The sequence below is a fragment of the Macaca nemestrina genome, chromosome 2 (genome assembly GCF_043159975.1).
Source record: "Macaca nemestrina isolate mMacNem1 chromosome 2, mMacNem.hap1, whole genome shotgun sequence".
Classification (NCBI taxonomy): domain Eukaryota; kingdom Metazoa; phylum Chordata; class Mammalia; order Primates; family Cercopithecidae; genus Macaca; species Macaca nemestrina.
The window spans coordinates 53,300,564-53,320,828 of record NC_092126.1 but is presented as its reverse complement, the minus strand read 5'-3'; the positions used below and the strand labels follow the sequence as shown (position 1 = coordinate 53,320,828).

Sequence of the window (20,265 nt, the reverse complement as noted above, 5' to 3'; positions counted from 1 at the left end):
GCTGGAACTACAGGCACACGCCACCACGCCCAGCTAATTTGGCGTCTCACTATGTTGCCCAGGCTGATGGGAGTGCTCATTTTTATAACATTTTTGCGTGCATTCACACCGTTACATCTCTCTCTCTCTCTCTGTCTCTCTCTCTCTCTTCCCCATCCCTTCTCCCTCCTCTCCCCCTCCCTCTTCCTTCCCTCCCTCTCCCCCTCTCTTTCTCTCTCTCTCTCTCTGTCTCTGTCTCACACACACACACACACACACACACACTCATATTATTTCCAGAGAAGTGCCTCAAGGGTGTTGTACTACTAAAACCGTCCTGCAAAAAAAAAAAAAAAACAACTCTCTATTGTGTTTAACATCCTGTACTGAAGCCACTCCAGTCACTTTCTTGAAAAAAGAAGCAGAGAAGTCTTTTAGAGTAGGTTTCTCAAGCTCTAGTATTGACATTTTGGTCTGGATAATTCTTTGTTGGGGAGGGTTGGGGACTGTCCTGTGAATTATAGGATGTTTAGCAGCATGCCTGTCCTCTACCCTTGTCTGTGCTAGGAGCACACACCCTTGCGATGATCAAAAATGTCTCCAGACCTTGCCATGTGTTCCTGGGAGGGGGCAGAATTGCCCTTTTGATTTAGAGGGAGTAGCTGATTTTTAAATGTTTCATTCAACAGGTTTCCCTAAAATATTTCAGACATTTAGGAAAGACATGTCCGAAATGAGTATAGATAGGTAAGAAAATGTTTTCAAATTTCACATTTTTTGAACCCAATAATGTTTACCTTTTGAATAAACATGTTAGGAAGTAGAGTAAAATAATCCAGGGCATTTATGACTTATTTATTTTTAAAAGTTTTTGTTAATATACACTGGTAGACACTTTGGAAGAGATAAAGGTTCCCACTTATCCCCAGCTTATTACCTAGCTCTAGAGATTACATGTCCACTTATCAGTGTAACATGAAAGAATAACTATATGTCATGTGTACAATTGTAAGTGCTTGAGAATTTAGAATATAGGCTTTAATTGGCTAAATGCAAGAGTGACCAGGGACACCTTTTGTGGAAGAGAGTGGAACTAATGGCCTTTCCTTTTTCCTTCCGTCTCTTCTTTTTCTTGTTATTGCTATTAGCCTTCAGGCACTTTAACTATAAGAAGAAGATACCAGAGAAATGCCTTCTGAAACATCTTTGTAAATACACCCTGAAATCTCACACCAAACCTGAGTCAGTGATCTGGAATTACTAGTTACCCTAACTTTGCTTTTGTAAGCAACTTCTAAATTCTTAAGTTTCAGGAGAATTGTTCTGTCTCACTTAGATGTTTTTAGTTATCCTTTTAATTAAATTTGTAGTAGAGATAAGGTACGCACATGGTTAAAAAAAAATCAGACTATACAAAGGTGAAAAAGTGACAGTCTCCATGCCCTTCTTTCCTCCTACTCCCATTCACCTTCAGTTTGGTTTCCATTATTAATTTAAAATAACGTTTTCATTTCTTGGTTTATCAATTTCTTATGTATTGAATTCCCACCTCTCCACTTTGGTAGTTATATTATTTTTAGTTTTTCTAACATTTAGGACTTTGAGGTATTTAAACCTCTACTTCTTGATTTATCAGTTTTAATATCTATTGACTATTATGAAAAATTAACATGTTAATGCACTTCCTCCTTCCATCTCTCTTCTCTCCTCTTTTTTCCCTATTAACAACAAACTATATGATGTGATTAAAATGCAATATATATGTACATAAAGTTATATTACTTTCCCAAGCTTTATTATGCTTATATTATGGGGCTTGTTAATTAAAGTGCTCTGGAGTTGTTTCTAAAAATTGAAAACCAATAAACAATACTCACACTTCCATGTTAACAAACCAGTAATATGATTGAATCTATGGACAAGAAAATATAATCTTATGTCTGTAAAACTTGTCTCTTAAAAAGTAAACTTTTTGCCGGACGCAGTGGCTCACTCCTGTAATCCCAGCACTTTGGGAGGCTGAGGAGGGCAGATCACTTGGTCAGGAGTTCAAGACCAGCCTGGCCAACATAGTGAAACCCCGTCTCTACTAAAAATACAAAAATTCGCCTGGCATGGTGGCGCATGCCTGTAGTCCCAGCTACTTGGGAGGCTGAGGCAGGAGAATCGCTTGAACCCGGGAGGTGGAAGTTGCAGTGAGCCAAGATCGCATCATTGCACTCCAGCTTGGGCAACAGAGTGAGACTTCATCTCAAAAAATTAATAAATAACAAACGTTTTTGACTCTCCGTTGTTCTATCTACAGTTTTTCTGGGTTAGCTCACTAGTCACACTTTGTTGGTTCCCATATTGCCTTCTTTCTTTTGTTCCTTTTCCTTTTGCTGGAGAAACTCCTCGGGTGAATTTTTTATGTAGGTCTCATGGATAGTTAAATTTCTGAGTTCTTGCCTGCCTTGAAATTTCTTCATTTTGCCCTCATACTTGATTTGTTAAAAAAACAAAACAAAAGAAAACCAACCTGCCAAAAACAAGAGATTTAAAACCATTTTTCCCTCAGAGTTCTAAAGACATTGCTTCATTGCCTCCTAGTAGCCCATACTGCCTCACCAGTCTTATCCTCAGACCATTCTGGTATATAATTACTTCCTCCCTTTTTCTTCTTTTCTTCAGAACTCCTCCTAGATGCTGTTGAACCTCTTCGATAGGTTCTCCATCTTTAATAACATTTCCTTTGTATTTTCAGTATCTTCAGGATTTTTGATGTTTGTTTACCTGCTATTATGCAGCCCTTGTACAGAATTTTTTTATTGCAGGATTCATATTTGTCATTTCCAAGAACCAGTACTTGTTCTCTGATTGTTGCTGTTCAAAATCATTTGGTTTGTTTTTTGTGGTTTTTTGTTTTTATCTCTTTGAGGGCAGTGTTCTAATGTATTAAAGTTCTCCTTTGTTCTTTGTATTATTTTTTCTTTCAAAGTCAGTTGTTCTGTTTATTTCTCTTGCTTTTTCTCTTCAATGCTACTGATTTTTCTTAAGTGGTAATCCTTTGTTGCCCATTTATATTTTTAAATGAATGACTGATATATAGCTAGAATGGAATCCTTCCCTAGCTTAGTAGTTCTGTTTTCTGACAGAGCTTGCGTGGGAGAGTCTGCTATGATCCCTGTACAGGTGGGTGGGGCTTATTAGAGTCACTTCCTGTGGAGTGTCTGGGCAGGGAGGAGTCAAGTTGGGTAATCCTACTATTACTAGAGTTAGGACAAGGACACTTCAGTGTATGGTCGTGGTTTATTTGTTTGTTTGTTTTTGAGACAGAGCCTTGCTCTGTCTCCCAAGCTGGAGTGCGGTAGTGCAATCATGGCTCACTGCAGCCTCCACCTCCTGGAGTCAAGCCATCCTCCTGCCTCAGCCTCCCAAGTAGTTGTGGCTACAGGCACGGAACACAACACCTGGCTAATTTTTTTATTTTTTGTAGAGACATGGTCTCACCATGCTGCCCAGGCTGGTCTTGAACTCCTGGGCTCAAGCTATCCTCCCAGCTCATCCCCCAAAAAAAGATTTGATGCAAACACACTGAGTTAACTTTACTGAAGAGATAAGAATGGAAGAAAATATTTCAAATAAAACAAAATCAGTATTTTCTATGTGCATTAATTAATGGATTATTAAATGTCCTATATTTAGAAGACCTGCTAACAACTATAGAGGTATACTGAAAACTAACATTTTTGTCAAAATTTCAGAAATATTCATCATAATTTGTCTCCAGGAATTCCAATATCAGTACAAACAGAAGAAAGCTGGCTCCAAGATTTGTTGGGTAAAGTGCAATCAAGTGAGTAGTTTGACTTCTTAACTTTTCCTGGGAGGAGGGATTGCATATTGGAAGTATCAGAGGTGTAGAAGGCCAGTAGAGCCAGATTTTAATCCCAGCCCCAACACATACTAACCTTGTGATGTTGGGCAAGTTGCTTACCCTCTTTGAGCCTTACTTTCTTCATCTCTTGGTAATAGTCATACTGTCACAGGATTCTTATGAAGATCAAAATAAGATTAAATATTTTCAGTATTCAATAAACGGTAGCAATTATGTTCACATCAAGAAATAATCTGCCATTATATTTTTGATACATATCTTTATTTTTATTATAAAAGTAACATATGCACACTTTTTAAATGTCAAATCACTGAGAAGTAGACAATGTAATAATTAAAATTTTAACTTTTCCAGTATATTTCCTTTCATCTTTTATATTCACATTTTATTTTAATTATTTTTTATTTTATGTCATTTATTCATCAAATGCTTACTGAGTACCTACCATCTGCCAAGCACCTACCATTTGCCAAGTACCTATCATAGGTTTAGCCTGTAATGGGGTATCAACAGTGAAAAACACAAACAAATCCCCTGTCTCAGTGATATTAACGTGTGGGAAGTGGAGGTGATGGTGAGAGCAATAATATATAGAATAAATCAGTAAATATGTAAAACATTAGATGATGTAAGTGCTAAGAAGAAAAGTAAAGCAGGGAAGGGGGTGGAAAGTGTCGGGGGTTGGAGGTAGGGTGCAAGTTTACACAGGGTGCCTGTAGAAATCTTTCCTGAGAACCTGAGGTGTTTGAGCAAAGACCTACAGGAGGTGAGAGAATGAGCTAGGACAATCTCACAGGAAAGGTGTTCCAGGCAAAGGAACAGCAAGTGCCTCCTTCTAGAACAAGAGGCCTGTGTGGCTACAGTGGAGTAAGCAAGGAGGAGAATCTTAGGGGATGAGGTCAGAGAGATCTGAGGACCAGATCTTTCTCACTGGGAGTGAGGTGGGAAGTTGCTGCAGAATTTGTGCAGAGAAGTGATATAATCCAACTGGCATTTTTAATGACTGCTAGCTACTGAGAAAATATGAGGGCAAGAGCCCAGAGATTGAGCCCTGCAGCACTCCATTGTTAAGCTGGGGACATGAGGAAGAAACTAAGGAAAAGCATCCAGTGATGTAGAAGAAAAACCAGGAAGTGTCCTAGATACCAATAAAATTTCAAAGAGGCAGGAATGATCAACAGGCTCAAATGGTACTCAGAGGTTAGGAAGATGAGGACTGAGAACTGACTACTAGATCTAGCATGTAGAAGTCATTGGTTATGTGGATAGGACCAGCTTCAGTGTAACTGTGGGGATAAAAGCCCGATTGGAGTGGGCTCAAAAGAGAGTGAAATAAGTGTAGAATAGAAATGGAATCATACTCCACAGTCCCATTTCATTGCTAAGCTTTTAATGGTACAATGGTGTAATTAAAACATCAACATAGTCTTATTTTTTAAAAGTCAAAAGATACAAATCAAACAATAGTTTCTTTCAACTATTACCCTCAGTTTCAGATGTCACCACTATTATCATGTTGGTGTGTATCTTTCCAAATCTTTTTCTAAGCTTTTATATCCGTATAAAAGTGTAGTAGTGTGGCCGCTTTTGTTTGCTGCTGTTATTTACATGAATAGTATCACACCGAATCTGTTGTTCTACTTGCTTTTTCACTTAATTGGCCTTGAAATTTTTTACCAGTAAATACAGGTAAAAATTATTTGTAATTGTTGCATAATAGTACATAGTATAGATGTACAATTATTTATTTAAAGATTCCCCAACTGATGCGTAAAATTGTTCCTAGATATTCATTTCCACAGTGTTACAGTAAGCTGCCTCCTCTTTGTGTACACACCCGAGTATTGCTCTAAGACAGATGCCAAGAAAGTGGGATTGTTAAGTGAAAAGTTACACATTTTAATCATCACCTTCCTAAAGAGCTGACCCAACATATGCTTCCATCAAAAGGGTTGTTGAGACCACCCTTTTCCTACCCTTTCCCATATAAGATATTGTAATTCTTTTAAATTTTTGACAGTCTGGTAGGTGGAAATGATTATTTTATTTCTTAATTATTATGATTATTGCCAAGGTTGAGCATCTTGATACCAACATATTTTTTTTGGTTACTCGATTATCTTCTTGGAATTAAGCAAACAGTGTTCTTATCTTTTGCCCATTTTCCCATTGGGTTGTCTTGTCTTTCTTGATGTTTATTTTTTGGCGGCTCTTTACATATCTGTAATACTTCTTTGAATGTTGTATATGTTGCAGATTGCTCCTCCTAGTTTGTCTTTTACGTTTGCTTGTGGTCATTTTTGTTATATATAATTTTAAATTTGATGTAAGTAAATCTTTTCCTTGTGATTCTCACATTTTGTGGTTTAAAAAGTATTTCCCTAATTCAAGAATATACGTATATTTTCCTACATTTTCTTCTAAAACTTCTAGAATTTTACTGTTTATCTTTAGCACCTTAATCAATATGAACTTCACTTTTGTGAATGGCTTAAGAAAATAACCATCGTTTTTCCCCCAGATTTTGTCCCTATACTACTCCTTAACCAGTCCAACCCTTCCACTCTGCTTCCACACACATACAAATATTCTGTTGCACTGAACTATTGGTATTTTCCTATACCAATATCGCACTATCTTAATTTCTGTGGTTTTACTTATTTAATATATGATAAACCAATTTCTCCCCTCCTTATTCTTTTTCAAAATATTATTCCCAGTTATTCTTGGGCACTTTTTCTTCCAAAAGTATTTCAGAATCAAAATTCCATTGAAAAATCCCACCAAAACTACATTGACTATGTAGATTAATTTGTGAATAATTGATACCTTTTTAATATTAAGTCTTGCTTTGCAGGAACCTAATGTACCTCTCCATTTTTTTTATGATCTTCATATATATATGTTGTATATACTATATATATGAGCCTCATAAAGCTCTTATTAGTTTATGCTAGGTATTTTATAGTCTTTCATTGATGTAACCAACCATTGGGATCTTTTTTCTTTCTTTTTTTGAGACAGAGTCTCGCTCTGTCGCCATGCTGGAGTGCAGTGGCGCGATCTCGGCCCACTGCAACCTCCACCTCCCAGGTTCAAGCAATTCTCTTGCCTCAGCCTCCTGAGTAGCTGGGATTACAGGCACAAGGCACCATGCCCAGCTAATTTTTATATATATATATAAATATATATATATATATTTATATTTAATTTTATATATATTTTATATATATATAAAAATATATATATATATATATATATTTTTTTTTTTTTTTTTTTTAGTAGAGACAGGGTTTCATTACATTGGTCAGGATGGTCTCGGTCTCCTGACCTCATGATACGCCCACCTTAGCCTCCCAAAGTGCTGGGATTACTGGCGCGAGCCACTGCAGCTGGTCAGAATCTTTTTTTCTATTGTATTTTCTAATTGGTTATTGTCAATCTATAGGAAAACTATTGATTTCTATGTATCAATCTTGTATCTGACCCCCTTGCTGTCCTTCCTTATTCATCCTAGTAGTTTGTCAGTTGAAAGTCTAGTGGACAATTACATTTCATGTGAATAGTGGCAGCTTGTTTGTTTGTTTGCGACAGAGTCTCGCTCTGTTGCCAATAGTGGCAGTTTTATCTATTCTTTATTGGTTTTACTTAGCAGTTGTTATGGTCTAAATGTTTGTGTTCCCCTCACATATTGAAACCTGATCACTAATGTGATAGTATTAAGAAGTGGAGCCTTTTGGAGATAATTAGGTCATGAGGATGCAGCCCTCATGAATGGGATTAGTGCCCTTGTAAAAGAGGCCCCAGAAAGCAAGTTCATTCCTTCCACCATGTGAGGACACAGCTAGAAGGCACCATATATGAACCAGGAAATGGGCCCTTACCAGACATCAAATCTACCAACACCTTGATCTTGGACTTCTCAGCTTCCAGAACTGTGAATATAAATTTCTGTTGTTTATATAAGGTACTCAGTTTATGATATTTTGTTACAGCAACCCAAACAAACTAAGACAGAAAATTGCTGCCAAGATGTGGGGATGCTGCTTATGAACCGAAACGTATCTGAGACAGGTTTCAATCAATTAACAATTTTTTTTTGCCATGGTTGAGGACATGCCCAAAAGAGATTTAAGACAGAGTCACTGAAATGGTCTTTGCCTTCCTCCAGAGATGATTTTGAGGGCTTCAGTATTTAAAGGGGAAAAGCAGGCTGGAAGGAAAGGAGGAAGGAAGTGGCAATCCATGTGTTGCAGGAGAAAAGGAGCAGATAGGGGAATAGTCAAGTATATATTCATCTGGCACTCAGTAAATCAGCACTTTATATAAGATAAAGTGAACATAGAGTAGCTACCCATGGAGATATTTAACCTTTTATCTGTAGCTGTCTGCTTAGAACAAAAGAAAGGGTGGTTTCTTGCATGACTCAGATTTTAGCTTAATTTTTTCCTTGTGGCATAGTGAATTGGGTTCCTGAGTTTTTATTTTCCATTCACATTTCTTCTCCCTTTTCTTTTAAAAATGTTTCATCTTTCTGAAACACACCAAAAAATAAATAAATAAAGTTTTAAAAATAAAATTTCTCAGAGAAAGCATTTTAGAAAAAAATGAGTCTGGTCTCAGGTTGTTTCTGATCTTTCATGGCTAAAACGGCTTTAGCAGTTTGTGAAGTCTCATGTCCTGTGAAGAAAAAATAGGGGAGGAAGGGAGAAAAACAACAACAAACAAAGGAACAATCCTGGAAAACTGCTATAGGCCACATTACTCTGAAGTCCATACATCACTAGGCAGGTATGAAAGTGGCTTATGTGTGTAAATAAGGTTGTTGTTATTTTCTTCTAAAGTTTAAGTTTTCTAGCTTCAGTTTGCAGGGCTTTACAAAAGCACAGCTTAGTTTTCAGTGACTCCCAAATTGGGGAAAATGGGGGAGAAAAGAAGGAAAAAAATTGAAAACATTATTTTGAAGATTTGTAACCAAGAAAAATTAGAATTCAGTCCAAACTGTGGAAAATAATAAACATTGAAAAACATTAGTCAAAACAAGAATCTAACAAGTATACTATAGGTTTGGAAACATAATTTTTCTCTCTCCAGTTTCCCATTTTTACTAAAGACAAATCCTAATTATTTGTATACAATGCAGCAAGAATAATTATTTTTACATAAACTTTTAAATTGACTTAGATGCAACTTTTGTTCTGTAGAAACAATCTCGGATAAGACTTTTTTAAAGTTGAGCCCAGCCATGGATTTGTACCATCAAATACCTATGAGTTGGGTGATCCTCTCTCCTCTTGAAGTTCCAAGATAAAACTTGGGGGTCCTGGGCCTGTCAGAAAATGACATTCTTTACTTACCACAGGTCAGGAACTCTGTACAGGGACTGTATGGACAAGTATGAGGCCAGTTTTCCCAAAGGGCTTTTATTGGATCCATAAGTCAAATTCGATTCCTTAAGGAAAGCACACCATTCCAGTCAAAGCCTTGGTAAACTAACCAGTTTCTCCAATTGTGTTCTGTCATAAATGAAAACAGATTCTTATTGCACTTATACAAATAACTGTATTGCTATAAGTTAAGAATGCTCACAAATAGTTTCCAAATTCTGGAGAAATCAGGTAGAAAACAAATGCACTCCAAATTTTGTTCTTAGGAGTGTACTTTACTCAATTGTTAAAAGCTGTAAATAGCTTAAAAGTTTTCTTGAGTCTGAAAAACAAAACAGAGGATCAGCAACATTTTAAGCAAAAAGTTAAAAAGATTACTTCGGACGGGAAGCAGCTGATGGCCTCTCTGGACGGTGGCGGCGGCCAGGCCAGGGCGGGTGGCGCAGGGATGGCATGAGGGCCCACGGCCCGGGGGGCTGAGGTGCCCGCCACCTGCCACGGGGGCCACGCATCCTCCATGGAGGCCGGAGAGGAACTGCTGCTGCTGGCTGAACTCAAGCCCGGGCGCCCCCACCAGTTTGATTGGAAGTCCAGCTGTGAAACCTGGAGCATCGCCTTCTCCCCAGATGGCTCCTGGTTTGCTTGGTCTCAAGGACACTGCATCATCAAACTGATCCCCTGGCCACTGGAGGAGCAGTTCATCCCTAAAGGGTTTGAAGCCAAAAACCGAAGTAGCAAAAATGAGACGAAAGGGCAGGGCAGCCCAAAAGAGAAAATGCTGGACTGTGGTCAGATTGTCTGGGGGGTGGCCTTCAGCCCATGGCCTTCCCCACCCAGCAAGAGGCTCTGGGCACACCACCACCCCCAAGTGCCTGATATCTCTTGCCTGGTTCTTGCTACGGGACTCAACGATGGGCAGATCAAGATCTGGGAGGTGCAGACAGGGCTCCTGCTTTTGAATCTTTCTGGCCACCAAGATGTCATGAGAGATCTGAGCTTCACACCCAGTGGCAGTTTGATTTTGGTCTCCGCGTCACGGGATAAGACTCTTCGCATCTGGGACCTGAATAAACACAGTAAACAGATTCAAGTGTTATTGGGCCACCTGCAGTGGGTTTACTGCTGTTCCATCTTCCCAGACTGCAGCATGCTGTGCTCTGCAGCTGAAGAGAAGTCGGTCTTTCTATGGAGCATGAGGTCCTACACGTTAATTCGGAAGCTAGAGGGCCATCAAAGCAGTGTTGTCTCTTGTGACTTCTCCCCCAACTCTGCCCTGCTTGTCACGGCTTCTTACGATACCAATGTGATTATGTGGGACCCCTACACCAGAGAAAGGCTGAGGTCACTCCACCACACCCAGGTTGACCCCGCCATGGATGACAGTGATGTCCACGTTAGCTCACTGAGATCTGTGTGCTTCTCTCCAGAAGGCTTGTACCTTGCCACGGTGGCAGATGACAGACTCCTCAGGATCTGGGCCCTGGAACTGAAAACTCCCATTGCATTTGCTCCTGTGACCAATGGTCTTTGCTGCTGCACATTTTTTCCACATGGTGGAGTCATTGCCACAGAGATAAGAGATGGCCACGTCCAGTTCTGGACAGCTCCTAGGGTGCTGTCCTCACTGAAGCACTTATGCCGGAAAGCCCTTCGAAGTTTCCTAACAACTTACCAAGTCCTAGCACTGCCAATCCCAAGAAAATGAAAGCGTCCTCACATACAGGACTTTTTAAGCAATGCCACAGCTTGTGTTTCTTTGTAGCAGGGTAGATAGTCCTGTCAAAGGGAGGTGCTGGAATAATGGGCCAAACATCTGGTCTTGGATTCAAATAGCATTTCTTCGGGATTGTGAATAGAATGTAGCAAAACCAGATTCCAGTATACTAGTCATGGATCTTTCTCTCCCTGGCATGTGAAAGTCAGTCTTAAAGAAAGAGATTCCACTTGCATGGCAACAGAGCTTTACCTTAAATCTTTAGTCCAGTTACGAATAGCAAGTGTTGAACTCTTTCTAGTCGTTTTGATTCAAAGTGCAGTTACTGATGTTGTTTTGATTATACAAGTAAGTAGGCCTCCAGAGCCTCTCTAGTGGCAGAGCAGCTCACACTCCCTCCACTGGGAAGGATGGCTTCTGCCTAGTACCTATCCTTGTGTTACTGATGCAGTGGTAGCATTGGTTCAAGTTCTCTCCTGCTGTGATCAGAGTTGCTTCAACGTTACCCAAGTGCTTTTCTTCTTGGGCTCCCTTCTGACCTGCAGGACAGTTTTCCTCGAGCCATTTGGTATGAGGTATTAATTTAGCTTAACTAAATTACAGGGGAATCAGAGGCCATGCTTCTGACTGATCCACACACTATTATTGGCTTTTTTTTTTTTTTAAACAATGGTGTGCATGTGCAGGAGATGACAAATTTGTATGTCAGATTATACAAGGATGTATTCTTAAACTGCATGACTATTCAGATGGCTACTGAGTTATCAGTGGCCATTTATCATCACCATATTTATTTGTATTTTCTCAATAGTTTTGGCCAGACCTCAACAGATGTTAAGGTACAACTGTGTTTTTCTCGATTATCTAATAACCGTAGTACTTAAATTGAACAGTTGCAAAGATGTCTTAATTGTGTAAAGAATTGGTGTAGTCATGACTTTAGCTGATACTTTTATGTACAAGATCTATCTCTGCTGTTTAACTTCATTGGATTAATCAGCTGGTTTCAACTCTACTGCAAAACAAAAATAGCTCCTTAAAAGTACTGTTCTCCTTCAGTGGCATGTAGTTATCTAATCAAGACACCTCATTCAAACAAAACCTGCCTTAGGAAAATTTAATATATATTTAATTATTTTAAAAGAAATACAACATCTTATTCTTTAGCTTTCTTAATCGGTGCTTTATGGAGGCCAGTGTAACATTACATGACTCATTGAGAAAGTTGAGGAATTTCCTCTACCACCTTTGTTGCTTGAAGAAAAACATGTCTTTTCAAAATGAAAGGATTTCATTGAAGGAAAGAAAAAAAAGATTACTTCAGACTTCTCTTAGTCTATGCAGTTAATTCCTGTTCTGCTTGATATTCATGAATATTTCAGCTTTCCATGAGTCCTGAAAGCTTTTCCTCTATCCTGATGTCACAGTCTCTGAAGTTATCAGAAACCTGCATTTGAGAACACCTGTTAAGAGTTTTATAGCTGATTATAAAACCAGCTATAAAACTTTGGTGCTTCTAAAGAGCACCAAAACAAGATAACAATTGCCTAGGGATGACAAAAGTTTTAGGGCAGCCATAATTAAAGACACAATTGACAAGAAAATTTGTTACCTCTGTTGTACACAATAATTTAACATAATTATAATTATTACTGATAATGTACATTAACTCATATCAAAATGATAGGAGTTTTCCATAATTTTGGAACACATACTAATAGCATATTTATACAAATACAGGCCAAAGAAAACCAAACATCATTTTATATTTGACAGTGCTTCCTGCATAATTTTTATACCAAATAAGCCAAATATGTCATTTTTGGACTTTAAAGAACCTAATATCTTAAAGGATTAATTAGATCAGGAAAAGACATAATTTATAATTTGATTTGGAAAGTTTGTCAATTATCAAAGGTTTAAAACACTTGATATCACAAAATAGGATCACAGGTTATTGTAAAATAAGTCATTTCATTTAACCAAAGTGATAAGGATTTCAAAAAAAGAGCAAAAACCTTCATTCTTTGAGAGAAGAGACTTAATTTTCCAAATTATAAGCCCTAATAAAGACAACATGAAGCCAATTAAATTTGTTTTTCAAATTTTTATAAATAATCTATAAAATTTTAATCTTGACCATAAGATAGAATTTCCATAGCCTTTTGTAACCTTTATAAACTTTATGAAGGAATTGGTTAATGCTTCATGAAAACCTTGTTAAACTGACACAGGTGCCTATATGCTAGTCTTATATCAGTGTGCTTTTGACATTGATGATTAAAGAGAAACTGAACTTATTTTATCCCTCAGAATTGGCCCTTATAATCTCACGGGCCCATCACTTCCATGATAGTCCCTGGGCCTTGAGAAGTGGAATAGCTTTAATTTCTGGCCCTGTGTCTCAGGAATGCAGTTTATTTTGATTGACATCTTCTACCAGGCCTGAAGATGGGGCCTTAATTGCTGTCAGTGTTTAAAATTCAGCAGGACTTGGTGTCCTTTTTAGACAGAGTCAAAGCCCTGTAACTCAATCTCACAAGTACTTTAAAAGTGCATACAGAAGGATACACAGATGTAATAACCTTAATTTTTTTTAAAAATTTAATCTCAGCCTTTTTTCCTAAGCAAACCAAAACTTAATAATAATGTGACAACTTGATTATATAACTTTTTTTAAAGAAATCCTCTTATCATGACTTACACAGACCATTCATGACATGATTGGACTTTCTGGTTTGTCCTGAATATCCCTCTCTCTTAAACAATCAGTCATTCTACTCTAGGACTAAATTTACCATACAAGATTCTTTCTTTCTCATTGAAATTATTTCTCTTTAGGCTTTCTTACAAAAAACAAGCAAACAAACCTCTTTATTTTTATAACTTTCTTTACATCTCTCTTATTTCCTGGTTCCTTTTACATTGTTTAATACATGACCTTTAAATAAGCTTTGAATTAGACAAAAATTATTCATTTTTTTAAAAAGGACACCCTTTTTTTAAAAGAATATTTTCCTACAAATATATTTTTATTGGAAAATACCCAAATAATGAAATATCTATAATTTAACTTTAGATTCTAAATTATGATGAATTTGTCTACAAGTATTTATCCCATTACATTTACCTAATTATTTTAATTGTTTACCTGGATTATTTATGAAAACTGTGATAGTCATCATTTAAAGTTATGGAACTGCCATTGCAAAATTGTAACTGAGACAGTGAAAAAGATTTGACCCAACTGATTCCATCTTGCTTTTAACCTCCAAGCTGTCCTTGTTCATTCCTGGGCATAGGCTGAACTAGCTTTGGGAGGAACTTAGTTTATAATTTAGCTTTGAAACAAAGATGATAACGGTCCTTTCCCAAAACAAACCTTACTGCTTGTGGACCAGACTGCCTAAAACCACAAGATTAGAAGTTATGGTAATCTTACTAAATTTAAGATGTAGCTATTTTTTATTAAATCAATATCAATGTCTTACTTATTAAAGATTATACAAGCAAAGATCATTTTGTCTTGGGCTGGGTTTATAGTTTTGTAACCCCTATGTCAGATTTTGACATCTTATAGTATTTGGCAGGGATAAGTATGAAATTGCTTGATTAATAAATGCAAACAAAAATGTATGTTGACAATTCTTAAGACATTTCTAATATTACTTTACCAATAATTGAAAATCTAGTTTATTTATTAAAGATTTTACTGAAGTTATGTAAACTTGAAAAAGCATTTGACTAGTCTTTTCTTTTTTCCTGATAAAGTATTCGATTCAAGTGCTTTTATTTTTCTTTAAGCCAATTAATTAGTGTTGTTTTATATCTTTTCAGTAATGAAACATTGTGTACAAAACACATGCATAGATATATTAGGCATGCCAATAGAAGTACATCTTATAGATTAATGAAAACCTTTTTTTTCCCCCTATGTTAGACATTCAGATTCTTGATAACCTATTTCACAACCCTAGGCAGTTTTCAGCTAAATAGACTTAAATTTGCATATTAAAGGAAACAACTCATGTGAAAATCAAATGGCAAAATTTATATCATAACATATGGAGAGAAAAAGTCTGGTGTGCTAGAGGGAGATTAAAGATGGATGCCAAATCAAACATAAAATTATAAAAATATTTCATAGTTTTGTATAAGGAGACCAATTTTATTTAGACAGTGACTACCTATCTTTTAACTGGATTGCTGAGCTCTAGGCAAAGCCCATGCCGAATCCTGGGTTTCCAAAAAGGGAGAATTATTATGAGGCTAGACCACATCATGTTTTCACAGTGCACGTAAAAAAAAAAAAAAAAAAAAAAAAAAAAAATTTTAAACGAAGACATTTCTAAGTGCCTAAACTACACCCTTCTTTAAAAACCCAAGAGTAGCCTCTGTTGCAGTAACTATATTAGTCAATAAATCAGGTAACAATACCAAAGAAAGCAGTTTAAAAGCTGAACTGAACTTGTCTGTTTACACTCTTGGAGTTCCCATAGGGAAAAACAGCGTTCTCCTCCAAAGGGAGTCTGGTACCTTCTTTGTTTTCTTTAAGGAACCCTGGGCTATTATAAACTATTTTAGGCCGCTCATGCAGCAGAGGATACAAGAGAAAGGAGAGACAGCAGAAGTAAATGAAGAAAACAGAATTCAGTCAACTGAGAAGAAAAGCACTTTTGCTCAAAAGAAAAGGGACAAGATTCTTTTTTTTTTTTTTTTTTTTTTTTTTGAGACGGAGTCTGGCTCTGTCACCCAGGCTGGAGTGCAGTGGCGTGATCTCGGCTCACTGCAAGCTCCGCCTCCCGGGTTTACGCCATTCTCCTGCCTCAGCCTCCCGAGTAGCTGGGACTACAGGGGCCCGCCACCTCGCCCGGCTAGTTTTTTGTATTTTTTAGTAGAGACGGGGTTTCACCGTGTTAGCCAGGATGGTCTCGATCTCCTGACCTCGTGATCCGCCCGTCTCGGCCTCCCAAAGTGCTGGGATTACAGGCTTGAGCCACCGCGCCCGGCCCGAAAAGGGACAAGATTCTAGGAGGAAAAAAAATTAAAACATGAAGGCCTTTTAAATACAAACACACACAAGCACACATACACACACACATCTTGGATGTTAGCTTTTAATTAAGCTAATTTTAACCACTGAGCTTCTTTTAAAAAAATATTTTAAAATCTCATTACCATATTTCAGCTAGGAAAAAATTACTGCTATTTCAGAAGTACCAAGTATCAAACCAGAAAGGGCTTGATTTAGGAACAAAACCCAGGCTGTTGTGGTGGAAAAAATAAGGCAGAACCTTATCTATGGAACTGCAGCATGAGGCAACAACCACTACTTTTGGTTTGGCCTGGCTAGCAAACAGGTGGCCTCATTATGTAAAGATATAAAATATATGTTATATAAAAGATATATGTTATATAAAATAGTTACCTGCCTTCCAGTGTCATAGAAGCAGGACAAAAATGACTTCCTTGTGTTAGAAGCAAGTAAAACTTCAAAAAAAGAGAAGTTGTACAGCAAAATAAACTTTGGATCATGACCAAACTTGAGATCAGGGATTCTCTGGAGGGGGTGCTTCCAAGCCTCAGCAAATTGTCCTATTGGTTTGAGCCATACAGATAGCTCAAGCTAGTACCAACCACCAATAGAAGATTTGTCAAATATCAGGGATACCTCCACTCAGAATTCCTCTGTGGTTACCAAAATGTGAACCCCGAAAATCTGAGACAGGCCTCAGTTAATTTAGAAAGTTTATTTTACCAAAGTTGAGGATGCGCACCTGTGACACGGCCTCAAGGGGTCCTGGCGACATGTGCCCAAGGTGGTCAGAGCACAGTTTGGCTTTATCCATTTTAGGGAGACATGAGACATCAATCAATATATGTAACGAACATTGGTTTCGTCTGGAAAGGCGGGACAACTCAAACCTAGGAGGGGGCTTCCAGGTCATAGGTAGAGAAGAGACAAAAGGTTGCATTCTTTTGAGTTTCTTATTAGCCTCTCCAAAGGAGGCAATCAGATATGCATTAATCTCAGTGAGCAGAAGGGTGACATTGAATAGAATGGGAGGCAAGTTTTCCCTAAGCAGTTCCCATCTTGACTTTTCCCTTTAGCTTAGTGATTTTGGGGCCCCAGTATATTTTCCTTTCCCATAAGCTACCCAGCTTAGGGCATTTCGTTATAGCAGCCCAGATGAACTAAGACAGCAATGTATCATGGACATCTTTCCATGTCAGGAATGATTGACCTAATTCTTTGAAATTACTGCATAATATTTCCTCATATATAGTTATTGTGACTTATGTAATGCTAGACATATTGGGGTTGTTCTTGTTTTGTTTTTTTGTTTTTTTTTCTTTTTGAGCTCTTCCCTATAACAAATAATGTATTAGTAAAAATCTTTGTGCATTAATTTTTTAAAATACCTGTGCCGGCATTTCTGTAGATAAAGATGCCTGAAACATCTTTAAAATTTTTTCAGATGATCCACGTTGTCCCCCACCTCCCCAAAATAGATCAACTTCTTTTTTTAAAAATTTATTTATTTATTTACTTTTTGAGACAAGGTCTTGCTGTGTCACCCAGGCTTGAGTGCAGTGGCATGATCTCAGCTCACTGTAGCCTCAACCTCCTGCTCAAGTGATCCTCCCACTTTAACCCCCAGTAACTGGGACCACAGGCATGTACCATCACAATCAGCTAATTTTTTTCATAGAGACCAGGTCTCAATGTTTTGCCCAGGCTGTTCTCAAACTCCTGGACTCAAGTAATATCCCCCACCTTGGCCTCCCAGGGTTCTGGGATTACAGGCATGAACCACCACACCCAGCCTGGATCAACTTCTGAAGCATATCTGCCTCCAACAGCAGCCCTTGCTCTCCTGGCTTTGCTAAGAAAATAAGTCCCTTGCACTTAAATAGCCTCTTTACTTTGCCTCTGTCCCATTATAGGTTGCTCGCATTCGTTTTTCATCATTCCAATCCCATCTGCTTTAAATCTTCTAGACATTTACTCAAAGTTGCTGATTTGTGGATGGCCTTCTTCCCCATTTCCAGTGCTGCTCTGGAATCTAGATAGAGTAATCCTGGTGGTTTACTTCACTGTCTTGAACTAGAATCCTCAGCACCCTCCTACCTAAAAAATCTCATGAAGAATAACAGACATACAGTAGATTGATTGTACTTAAAATAAGCAGAAAATAAAAGGGTATGCAAAGCATGATTATAACCAAGGAAAATATTAATCTGTAGCACAATAGTCCCCTCTTATCTACAGTTTCATCTTCTGTGGTTTCGGCTGCCTGCAGTCTGAAAACGTTAGTGGGAAATTTCTGAAATAATCAACACGTAACTTGTAAATTGCATGACATTCTGAGTAGAGTGATGAAATCTCTCACTAGCCACTCTGTCCTGCCTGGGACATGAATTATCTCTTTGTCTGTTGGAGTCACTTAGCAGCCTTCTGATTATCAGATTGACTATAGTGGTATTGCAGTGCTTGTGTTCAAATAACCATTAATTTCTTTTTCTTTTATTTCATTTTATTTATTTTGAGACAAATATTTGCTTGGTAGCCCACGTTGGAGTACAATGACACAATCTCAGCTCACTGCAACTTCTGCCATGGGTTCTACAGGTGCCCGTCACCACACCTGGCTAATTTTTGTATTTTTAGTAGAGACAGGGTTTCACCATGTTGGCTAGGCTGGTCTTGAACTCCTGACCTCAAGTGATCCACCCACCTTGGCCTCCCAAAGTGCTGGGAATACAGGTGTGAGCCACTGTACCTAGACCTCAGTTTCTTAATCATGGCCCCAAAGCTCAAGATAAGTGATGTTGGCAATTTGGACCTGCCAAAGAGAATCCATAAAGTATGTCCTTTAAGTGAAAAGGTAAAAGTTATTGACTTCATTTAAAAAAGAAAAACATAGTATGCTGAGGTTGCTAAGACACATGGTAAGAATGAATCTTCTATCTGTAAAATTGTGAAGGAAAAATAAATTTGTGCATAGTAGGGTCTGGTATACCTGCAGTTTGAGGCATCCACTCAGGATCTTGGAATGTATCCCCCTGCAGATCAAGGGGGACTACTGTATTCTAGGACTAGAAAGGAAGGGGAAACATTTTAAAATGTGATATATAGAATGCTAACTTTCCTTTGTTTATTCCTTATTGTTGGCAAAATGTTATTTGGAAAGAGAGACAAAAGATTAAAAGACAAAAGAAACATAGTAAGGGTACTTATTTTTCCAAGAGATGTATATTCTTTTATATTCAGCTTCTTTTCTACTTTGTCGGATTGATGACACATGTACACTGTTTTCACAGGGAAGAAAACAGCCTCTAAAGTGAAGAAAGCTGAACCTCAATGTCTGGCATCTAAGTTAAGAGGTAAATACATGTTTGGCATCATCTCCTTTTGCTGGCAAAGGTAAACTACCAGTAGGGAATCACCTGAACTTGCACAGAGCCCATCTGCTTTGAAAAAGGACTCGCCTAAGAACAGGTGTAAGAAGGTGGCAAAAACGTCAGGGTTCAGGGCATCTGAACAGTGTGTGTGTGCTAAGCGAGGAGGATGATAGTGGGTGTGAATCCCCAAATTACAGAAGTGGAATGCACTGCACAAAGGCTTTAAACATTTCTTATAAATCTATTCTTTCTCTTCAGAAAAATGGGTAATTAATCCAGAAGAGCCAAAACTAAATATTTTGTATGAGCTGGAGGTAAGAAATGTTTATCATGCTAACTAGTACACTGTTCTCTTAGTAAAAATGGCTTATTCAGTCTTCAGTTATTTCCCCTCGCCACCCCTTTCTCTGTTTAAATTTAGTTTAAGGAAGACTTCATAACACTATTCGAGCCTTCTCTAAGAACGTTACCCAGCATTGGACCACCAACCATTCTGGCATACAAAGAAGAGAGCTCCAATTTAGACATTAACTTCAAGGTGATTTTAATTCATGCTTTTTATTATTACTCCTTTAAAATGACATAAAAAAAATAGTGATTTGCACAATAGACAGTGAAAAGGCTCTAAAAGGAAAAAAAAAAAAAAGCCAAAGAGCTCAATTACTTAGAATAGCACTTACAGTGACTGTGTTAGTTGCCTAGGGCTGCTATAGCTAGTACCACAAACTGGGTGTCTTAAAACAACAGAAACTTACTGTCTTGTAGTTATGGAGGCTAGAAGTTCGAAATCAGTGTTTTGGCAGGGCCAACATATAGGGGCAAATCTTACCTTCCCTCTTCCTAGCTTGTGGTTGTGGCAGCAGTTTTGGCATTCCTTGGCTTGCAGCTGCATCACTCCAATC

At 37.9% G+C, this 20,265-nt stretch overlaps 1 protein-coding gene and 1 pseudogene across 3 annotated transcripts in view; both read left to right on the top strand.

Annotated features, from left to right (window-relative positions):
• LOC105463689 (glutamate rich 6) overlaps positions 1 to 20,265 on the top strand; it is a 46,246-nt gene that overhangs the window by 823 nt on the left and 25,158 nt on the right. For all 3 annotated transcript variants that reach the window (XM_011710904.2, XM_011710902.2, XM_011710903.3), the window contains exons 2-6: positions 669 to 726; positions 3,723 to 3,814; positions 19,283 to 19,345; positions 19,622 to 19,677; positions 19,785 to 19,901. In XM_011710904.2, the coding sequence (XP_011709206.2) occupies positions 669 to 726; positions 3,723 to 3,814; positions 19,283 to 19,345; positions 19,622 to 19,677; positions 19,785 to 19,901 (386 nt within the window). The remainder of the gene's footprint in view (positions 1 to 668; positions 727 to 3,722; positions 3,815 to 19,282; positions 19,346 to 19,621; positions 19,678 to 19,784; positions 19,902 to 20,265) is intronic.
• Positions 9,757 to 12,231, top strand: LOC105463688 (WD repeat and SOCS box-containing protein 2 pseudogene; annotated as a pseudogene).